Here is a 10,581-nt window from a genome sequence, read left to right on the forward strand (position 1 = left end):
GCCATCCAGTCCAACAAAGTGTGGAGAACGTTAACTATGATTAGCACCAAACGAGCCAACTTCTATAACTAATGAAGCTGGCTTGTTTAAACAAACCACAGCTAAGATTAATCACAGGTAAACTGGTAAAGTGAACCATCTCATTTATTTGCTTCCATTCTCATATGTGTGTGTGTGTGTGTGTTTACTTAAGAGCCTTCTTTCTTTCTTTCTTTCTTTCTTTCTTTCTTTCTTTCCTTTCTTTCTTTCTTTCTTTCTTTCTTTCTTTTTCTTTCTTTCTTTCTTTCTTTCTTTCTTTCTTCTTTGCTTTTCCAAGCTGATATAGCAAGCTGTGAATAATCAAAAGCAGCTGTTTCCTAACCCACCTCCCAGCTGTGTGATTTATTGTGATGTGTAAATGTGACCATAGTGTAATTGGGCAGGTCCCCTACTAAGCATATGGCAGAAGTGAGATTTAAACAGAGACTTCAGAATTCAGAACTCAGGTTTTTCCTAAAAATTAAGAAGCCACACTGTAGTCATTAATTCTGTGCCATTTCTCAGCTGTAATAACAAAAAGCACATACCTTGCAGGTGCAGGTCCCGTTTCCGATAACACCTTGAAAACAATGCCCCTTGTTATTACAGGGCAATGTCGCTCCACCAGGACATTCTGAAAACAAGCCATCAACAAAAGTTTAATGGTGACGAGTTTTACAATAGAGCAGAGAGCTTGTTAAAATCTGTTCAGATAGGCATTTTGGGTCAGTACGGGAGTTGTGCTTGCCAGCTGACCATATAAAACACCAGACAGGTTTTTTTCCCAGTTGCCAAAAAGGGAGAGCAAGTGTTAAGGTTAATTCTCCACCCCCATCGCCACCACTGCACACCCTAGATAAGGGGTGGAGAACCTGTGTCCCTCCAGGTGTTGTTCAGCTCCAACTCCCATCCAGCATAGCAGCCAATGGTCAGGAATCATAGCAGCTGCAGTCAGGCAACATCTGGAGGACCACCAGATGTGGAAATGGAAAGGAAGTCAGAAAAAGGTGGAAAAGGACAATAGTTCATAACCTACGCTAAGAACCTGAAGATTGGACTGCTATGATGCGCTCCATGTAGTGCTGCCCTTGAGGCTGACCTGGAATATGAAGCTAATGCAAAATGCAGCGGCTTGACTGCTCACTGGGGTGGCATACTGCCATCATATTACCCCTGCTGCTGCAAGAATTGCACTGCCTGCCAATTAGCCAACGGGCAAAGTTCAAGGGGCTGGTTTTGGTACACCACTTGGGACCAGGACACCCAAAAGATGGCCTCTTGGGAGATCATCCCCTTGGGAGGTCTACTCCACACACTGTTGGAATTGGGCCTTTAGTGTGGTGGCACCTACTCACTGCCTATCTCTAAAATCTTTATTCCACTTGGTATCTCTCTCTGATTTTGAGCAGATTTTGAGTATGTGCTGCTGCTGTTTTTAAAATGTTTTTTTAAATTACTTTTATGTTTGTCACTGTTTTATATATGTCATTGTACACTGGTTTGGGGTGACACATGGGAAGCAATCCTATGCAATAGTAATAAATAACCTTTCACTGCTGGAGAGGCAATATGGAGTGCCATATTGCAGAATGGGCTACAGAAGACCATTGACATTAGTCCAAGAACTCTGTAAGGAGAATGCACCCTATTCAATTCTTGGCGTCTGTAGTTAAAAAGGATCAGATACCGGTAGCAGGCAACGATCTGCCTAAGACAGCAAAATATTTCAGGTTGGCCTGAAGCAATAGGCTACTAACCAAATGGCATCCAGACTCTGAGAGCAAGATCCAGAAAAGTGCTTAGGTTCATGCACTGGACTGCTCTCAATGAAGGAAGTGTGTGCGCACGTAAAGCAGTCACCTGAAAACTGCTGACAACTTTATTCCATTTCCTGGCTGCCTCTCTTGTTTTGAAGCTACAGCAGAGTGCTAGCCAGTCCTCTGTATCAGTTCACAGAACTACCATTATTATCATTATTTTTCTACAGCTGAACCTTGGCAAGAAAAGGGCTTCCTCTTTTTATTTACATTTCATTAAAGTGCAATATCCTCTACCACTAACAACAGGAATGTGGACCTGACCAGTAGCCAGTCTGACTGGGGCTGATGGGAACTGCAGCCGAAGAACATCTGGAGGGCTACAGGTTGGAGAAGGCAGATGTATGCCGATAAGATGTTTTTACCTAGGCATTCGGGCCCCCAATATCCTTGGCAACATTGAGACTGCTGGAATTCCCTCATGCATAAGTGCCGGCATCCAGGGAGAGAGAGAGTAAAACTCCTGATTTCAAGGTAGTACCTGGAAGAAAAGGATTTGGGGTTTTGTTAAAGTTACACAGTTAACAGCTGAATCCCTAAAAAGGCTTCCGCCTTTTAAAAGTGCCTCTCATAGGCCGCTTCTGCTGGTTTCCCACATTCCTGAGGTTTTGTTGGCCTTTACTAGAGACCGAGCCTTTAGCATGGCAGCCCTGCCCTGTGGAACTCCCTGCCTGTAGAGGTTTGGCAGGAATCACCCCTGCCTTCTTTCAAACACCTACTCTGGGTAAAAGTTAGTTGCCTACATGTGACTATTAAGCTGCCACTCAAATCCCTTCACTGGCCTCTTTACACAAACTCTCTGCCCTTATTTTCAAAGTGGTCTAATAATAATAATAATAATAATAATAATAATAATAATAATAATAATAATTTATTACTTATACCCCATCTGGCTTGGGTTTTGTTTTTTGTTTTTAAAACATTTAACATGTTTATTTATTAGACCAGCCTTGAAAATGGTCATTGAAATGTTTTCCTTCTTGAAAACAACAACAACAACAACAACAACAACTTATTATTTATACGCCGCCCATCTAGCTGGGTTTCCCCAGCCACTCTGGACGGCTCCCAATGGAATTAAAAGCACAATAAAACATCAAACATTAAAAACTTCCCTAAACAGGGCTGCCTTCAGACATCTTCTAAAAATCAGATAGTTGTTTATTTCCTTGACATCTGGTGGAAGGGTGTTCCACAGGGCAGGTGCCACTACCGAGAAGGCCCTCTGCCTGGTTCCTTGTAACCTTGCAGTGAGGGAAGCGCCAGAAGGCCCTCGGAGCTGGACCTCAGTGTCCAGGCTGAATGAGCCTGGAGATGCTCCTTCAGGTATACAATACTGGGCCAAGGCCATTTAGGGCTTGTCTTAAGTCTTGTCTTAACCTCCTTTCAGCTCTTCTCTCTCGCTAGATTCTTACCAAGGTTCTCACTCCTATACAAGGCGGCCATTGCTGTTGTGTAAGATGCCAGGCCTTTTGGCCATTTAAAATCTGTGACCATGACAGAGTGCAACATTTGGCAGGTGCAATTTTTCCCATCACCTTGATGGGAGAAACTGCACCCCTGGAACTTGCGGTCCTCCCCCTCAAAGCTCTAATGGCCAAGAAAAATATCCCAGGCATGAACGGGACCAGGCGGCAGGGGTGGGCGGTGGAAACACAGTGGGTGGGCAGCGGTCCTGTTCAGAGCCTGCCACCCTGAGGTGACTGCCTCACAATGCCACACAGGCAGACCCTGCTCCCAATAATTTAATAAAGGGCCTGCAGTTCTCATAGAAACATTCTGTCTTTTCCTTAAGGTAAAGGTAAAGGGGCCCCTGACCATTAGGTCCAGTCGTGACCGACTCTGGGGTTGCGCGCTCATCTCGCATTATTGGCCGTGGGAGCCGGCGTATAGCTTCCAGGTCATGTGGCCAGCATGACAAAGCCACTTCTGGCGAACCAGAGCAGCACATGGAAACGCCGTTTACCTTTTCCTTAACATCTCTTAATAGCTTAGTCATCCTTCAGACATTCCATACTTTAGCTAACTACATTTTCAGGGGCTCTTTTAATGTTTTGCATTTACAGTCATACCTCATGATACGTCTGCTTCATGTTGCATCTTTTCAGGTTACGGACACACCGAACCAGGAAGTCCCAGAACAGGTTACCTCCGGGTTCGGCGCATCTATGACCCGCGCGCATGCGCAGAAGCGCTAAATCGTGCTTTGCGCATGTGCAGAAGCGCCGCACTGCGTCATACGCGTGCGCAGATGCAGCGCTTCATGTTGCGGCCTTTTCATGTTGCGAACAGGCCACCGGAACGGATCCCGTTCGCAACATGAGGTACCACTGTATGCAACAACCAAGCAGGGGGGCAGCGTGACTGGCTCAGCTATCAACATAGGTTTTTCCATTATGATATTTAAATGCACGCACACACACACAAACATCCTGCACTCAGCTGCACCTGTGTAGTGGGGCCTCTTCTCTACACCTTCCAGAGCCTTGAAAAGCACATACTAATGTTCCCTATTGCATATTGGAGACCTGGTCTGTGCATGAAGTTGTATGCACGAGGATCTTTCAATCTGTGCAACAAACACATGCAGATCCTGCCACTGTGGTGCCCCAGTCTGTGACACATGTTTGTTGTATATGCAGAAGACACCTGAAGAGAAACAGCTTTAGGGTCTCTCCGGATTTGAAGCTGAGGAGCAGGGCAAGCAGGTGCCATCCCATATAGTAAAGGTAAAAGGTAAAGAACCCCTGGACTGCTAAGTCCAGTGAAAGGCGACTATGGGGCTGCGGCGCTCATCTCGCTTTCAAGCCAAGGGAGCCAGCGTTTGTCCACAGACAGCTTTCTGGGTCATGTGGCCAGCATGACTAAACCACTTCTGGCACAACGGAACACAGTGACGGAAACCAGAGTGCATGGAAACACTGTTTACTTTCTACTTGCACTGATGTGCTTTCAAACTGCTAGATAGGCAGAAGCTGGGACAGAGTTCACTCCGTTGTGGAGATTCGAACTGCCGACCTTCTGATTGGCAAGCCCAAGAGGCTGTGCTTTAGAATACAGTGCCTTTTACATCTCATATAGTATCCATAGATCTACTGTGCGAATGGGGCTTACACTGATTGGCAATATCAATAGGTAGTTAACAAAAGAATTACCTGCAGTCACGTATCCCAGAGTTATTGGTGATTTTGGTATAACCTTCAGGACAATTGATTTCATAGTTGAGGGAACAAGACCTGCATTTGGTTTTTGTGGTAACAAGTGCCTTCTCGTCACATTTGTTCTTTGCCTGAGAGCGAAGTGGGGGGAAACAGAATTAAGGCAATTAGAGCTGCCCACATTCGCACCTATTGTCATAATGGAGCTTTTTAGCAGCAGTTGGGTGTGTTGACCTTAACAGTGGTTCTGGCCTATTCCAGGCAATCATTTAGTAGAGGCTCAGAGTTAGTGGAGAGAGTCAAATAATATGTATGAAGTCATAGAAGTTTAGAGTCAGTGGAGGAGGTAGAATAATAACAATGCCTTAAATGCTGAGCTTAATAGAACAGCAGCATTTTACCTGCCCATTGTGCCCAAAGGCCTCTGAGAGCCAAACTAAGCGGCATGATAAATGCATGTGCCTTTTGATTTTTTCACAAAAAGAATAGCATTGGCTAAAGAATAGACCTCGGACTGGGAATGTGGTGCAGGGGAGGAGAGGTTTTTAACAATCTTTCTGTGCTGCTTTCCTGACCAAATAAAAAATAATAAAGTGTGCCCATGAAGCCACTGGCTCCAGAATTAAAACTAAGAACCTGAGAAAGAGCCCTGTGCTGGATGAGGCCACAGGTCCACTGAGTCCAGCATCTTTTCCTCACGGTGGCCAGCCAGATGCTCATGGGCAGACCGTAAAACTTGCAAAATGTATACTTTATTCAAAACTGCATGCAAAAATTTGTTCGTTAGGAGGAATCTGCTAAGGAATTTTCATGATGATTAATTCTTTTAAAAATGGCAAATTGCTGCAGAGATGTGGAGAGCTGGACTTAAGACAGGAAAAAGAAGAAGATGAGAGAACCCAAATTGACATAGAGCCTTCCACCCCAGTTCCTTGAACACGTTACTTCTCAGCAGTGTTTTTTTTTAAAATACTGCCCCTCAATGAGGCCAAACTTAGATTCACAAAATGTTTAGGGGTATGCATCCCCTGTGTCCCTCCAGAAAAAAAGCACTACTTCTCAGTAAATCCTAGCCCCATTATGTACAACAGCACTTACTTCAAAAGAAGTGTGTAGCCTTAGTTACCCAAATCTCTTTCATGGAGAGAACAACGGATACACCAACATTTCAGAGCTTGATAGCTAAGAGATTCCAAGATTAGCTCTAAAATCTATCTTAAATATCAGGCTCTGCTGTTTTACTCTGCTGTGTTCAAACTTAGTTTCTCACCTGTAGGTGTGTTTATGGGAGATAGTCAAGTAAGCAGAGAAAACCTATTGAAATTAATGGACCTAACTTCATCATGTTCATTCATTTCAGAGAGCCTACTGTGAGTAAAAGTTAGCTGAATACTGTACCAGCCAATAGGTTTATCCATAACTACTCCTCCCTTCTCTATAGGCATTCAGTATGGATCCTTATGCAAATCTCTGGTATCGTCATCTAAAACCAAAGCACACTTCTTACCTGTTCAGCTGTTTTCATTAAAGTGATGGTATTTGCAATTAAAGACAATATGAGAAATAAAAATGCCAAGTGTTTCGCCATGATGAAAAATAGTTGCTCGTAAATGCTGATGTCGTAGCAACACAATTTTACAAAATTCTGCTGTGCTCAGTTCATCCACATTATTAGACAAAAGTAAGTGCCATTCAAAATATATCCTTTTTACCTTCTCCCAAAGCAGGGAATGAATGGAGAGCATGTGAAACCTGACCTTAGATAGCAAAGGCGACCCAAATGCATGCGGTTGCAGAAAGTGCTCACAGCAAACTCGTTTAACACTTCCTAACTGGCATCCTGCCAGACTTTACGGTGCAAATTCTCCTCCCCGGGCCCCCTCCCCAATTTCTGGAGTTGTTGACAGCAGATTTCCAAGGACACTGAGCACTGGTGACAGAAGATAAAGCTCTGAGTCAATGTGTCATCCGCTAACCTGTCTTAAATGAAGTGAGACAGAACTTGGTTTTATTTTATTGCAAAGATGTGAGTGTAACAGAGCTCAATAAAAGGCTTCTCAGAGGTGGGCAAAATAGCACCTCTAAGTTTCCAGTTAACTGTAGCAACTTATCGATTGTTTTAAGAAGGCTAGGATGGGCGACACGTGTTTTTGTAAAGCAGTCCTAGTTACCTGCATGCCCCACAGTGCAAACAAACATTTGAGGCTGCCTCCAGACTGACTGTATTTTGCAGGAGGGATTCATTTGCATACCAGGCATATAAGTTTGCACAATTAAAGTGTATGGAAGTGCTCTGTTGCCTTGGCTGAACAAACCCAGAAGAAAACTTTCATTTTCTAGATAAATTGGGAAATTAAATTGGTCAATCTGTCCTAAAAGAGGAATGGGCTTGGATCCGAAGGAGTATCCTCCCCCCCATTGATGTCAGTAGTATCAAAGGAAGATTTCTATAAAAAAAAGAATTCCAATGACATCTTACAATGCCAAGTCCCAGTTTCAGAATAGTATTTTAAGATATGGCACATTGCTGTTATAACCATAATAACTTTTTTTTTAATGAATCAGAGGGAGACAAAATGCTGAATGGCTTATTTATGGGAAAGCTTAGCGGGTTTCTTCTTGAGCTTTTTGGAATGACACATTTGCACTATTTCTTTATTATGGATAGTTGCATGTAATTAATTAATTTTGTGTAAGCTGGCTTTGCAAGAGTTTTGAGAAACCCAAATGGTAGTGGTGATGAGATACAGCAAGTCCACAACTTCTGCACATTTAGCTTTACACACGTGGAAATTTCAAACAAAAAATTAGAAGCGGGTGGGAAAGGGTCGAGGTTCTGGGGGAAATGACTTTTATAATCTCACCCACCATTTAAAATCACATATAGTTTTAAAATCACATACGTATAGTCTTGACTAGATATTGGCTTTAGGCGTGATTCCCTGGAACGTAACCCCCACAATAAGTTGCAGGCCTACTGTACTGCTGACTTTTCCAGGGCAAAACCAGAGGTGCTCTAATCAGGAATACTGCCAAAGGCCAGATATGGACTGAACCAGCTGTTTCCGGTATGCCCTGAGATATTGGCCCTCTTTCAGGTTTGCTAATTTCAGTTTATACTCACGTTTCCTCGTGGAATGTAGGGAAGCATCCGCTACTGATCAGGTTCCCTCTACTGGCCACGTCTGTGTATTACATCTTATAATCTAGATTCAGAGGGAAACAAGAGGGAGGGATCAGATCTTTCCATATATATATATATATATATATATATATAGAAAGAAATCCTAAGAAGAGGTTCCTCCTCCTAAAAACCCAGCACAATGTATTCTGAACATGCTCAGTTTGCATGGAATACTGACGGATGGGAGGGGTACAGTAGGCTAGTTTCTACACATACTTTCATGACCCTTTCTAACCTCCATGTAGTAGACAATCAAGGACACGTTCCAGCCAGGCAAAAACGTGTGCGTGTGTGTGCGCGTGTGTGTAGCAGGGCCAGGGGATGAGGTATGACCTGGGCATACTGGATGTGGCCTGGGAAGAGTTCTGAGGACCAGGAAGAGGCCTGGAGGATATCAGTATTATTCTAGACAGAGAAATAGTCTGAACTGATGTGATGCAGCTGTGCATGTTCCTAATTAGTTACCAGGAAATGAATCTTCTTAAATTGCATGTGGTTAAACTAGAATATTTTCTTTCCCATGCATCCCATGTGCAAATTCTTCTTGTTTCCTTTGCATAGAGCCCAGAAGATTTCGTCTGTGTACAAGACTGACCAGTGCTATTCCATTTAAATCTTCCCATGCCACTACTAGATTAGTTCAATCACAGCCTCTCTGAATAGACTTTTATCTCACTGGAAAACATTAATCACAAGCACCAAACAAATAAACCTCCAACCTGTCACTGTGTCCATGTATTGTTCTTTTTGAGAATGTTCTGCTAAAAAGAGAAAGAAAAAAAGATTAAAATTCTAAAAATTATAACATAGGAAAGGACAGGGCAGAGAGATTTCCTGCACAGTCATCAGATCTATTATGTGCAGGGGAAGTCAATCGTTTCTCCAGGGTTTACAATGTATACATTACAGCTGACTGTGTATATACTGAAAGCCTATACAGCCAAGTCATCTTGTGGGCCATTGTTTTCTTTTGACCTTTATTTCAACAGGTCTATCCATGCACTTTGACTTTTGTGGACTGTATGTGATTCATGGGCAGCTGGATCCACTCAAGAAGGATTCATTACCTACTGTATGGAGGTACACATGTGTGCCAGCTGGCAGAAGTCACTGCTTGTTCTGGTGCAGCTTCTGGGATCCTGGGATACAAACTGGTGTTCATAACAATTCCAATGCAGATCCAAGATTCCAAGAGGGACCTACAACAATATGGTGCAGTATAGTCTCTCCTCCTAGCAGGAGTCCTCATCTTAAAGTAACCAGCCATCATGCCCTTCTTTAGCTGCCCATTCTATTTTTGCACCCCTTTCTGGTTCTCCATTCTCCTCCTTGATTGACACTTGACATTCTGTGGCTACTGAGCATGCTCATTCTTTAAGGGACTATGCTTTTATTTTTATTCTAGGGTTGTTCTCTTAAGTTTATTCGAAAAGGGTTTTTCGGGGGGGGGGACAACTTCCCTGAACATGCTGATTCCTCCCTCTTGTTTTTCAGTGGTCCTGTTGGGGTTCCATTCTTCTCAGCCTATACAACCTGAGCCTGCTATTAGTGGGAATGTTACCCTGGTGCAGAGGCTGGTCATTGGAACACAGAGCAGCAGGAGCAGAGACGAAGCCGGATGTTCTATCTTTTTTCGTGTCACTTAGTAGCTTTGTCAAAATGTTTGCCTTTGGACATGAACAAAAGTGGCTTCCCAGGTAAGGCAGAACTGCTATGCTGGCATCCTAGCAGGTAGGTGGCTGTTGTTTACTGGGAGGGGCGCGTGGAGGTCAGCAAGGTGCAAATGCACTGAAAGGAGCACCATGTTGCCTCTGATGATGCTTTCCCACCATGCCACAAGTGGAGAGAAAGCAGGATAGGAGGTTAGCGCGATGAGGGCCAGGGGAGCTGCATAGATCCATTAACATTTGAGAGATTGGAAAATTTGTATGACTGTGATTCCTAGTAGTTCCTGAGTTGCACTACAAAGAAGGAAAGAGAAGAACTCAAGCACGCAGAGAACGAAAACCTAGTAACTCACGTTAAGAATAATTTGTTTGTTTTTCTTGTATCTGTGTTCCTGTTTTGCAACCCACAGGGTCCTGCAGCAACCGGGGGGGTCAATGTGGCTTCTTTCCTGTTATCCTGTGTCAACCAGGGGTCCAGAACAGCTTTCAGAAAGGCTAGAAATCAGACATTTCCCTTTCCTGTGCTATGATCAAGACAAAGCCAAACATTCTTTATCCGTCACCAGGATGGGGGGGGACACACCCACCCTTTCATTCCCATGAGACTTGCTTCTTCCCCAAGACATGCTTGCTCCTGTGTGGATTTTTTTTTTTTAAGGTCTCACTAGGGATGTTTGTGGAATTAGATTTCTGCAACCCGACATGCATTTCCCAGATTATGGGTGGTATTCAATGAA

The 10,581-nt window shown here is 43.7% G+C and overlaps 1 protein-coding gene across 1 annotated transcript in view; it reads right to left on the reverse strand.

The window, feature by feature from the left end:
* STAB2 (stabilin 2) overlaps nt 1–6,777 on the reverse strand; it is an 88,643-nt gene extending 81,866 nt beyond the window's left edge. Inside the window, exons 1-4 of the mRNA XM_060279901.2 lie at nt 6,501–6,777; nt 4,991–5,124; nt 2,201–2,316; nt 567–652 (exon numbers count right to left, since the gene is read on the reverse strand). Of these exons, the coding sequence (XP_060135884.1) occupies nt 567–652; nt 2,201–2,316; nt 4,991–5,124; nt 6,501–6,581 (417 nt within the window). The 5' untranslated portion in view covers nt 6,582–6,777. The remainder of the gene's footprint in view (nt 1–566; nt 653–2,200; nt 2,317–4,990; nt 5,125–6,500) is intronic.
* Nucleotides 6,778–10,581: the final 3,804 nt, after the last annotated feature.

This window comes from Zootoca vivipara, chromosome 9 (genome assembly GCF_965207765.1).
Source record: "Zootoca vivipara chromosome 9, rZooViv2.hap1.1, whole genome shotgun sequence".
NCBI lineage: Eukaryota > Metazoa > Chordata > Lepidosauria > Squamata > Lacertidae > Zootoca > Zootoca vivipara.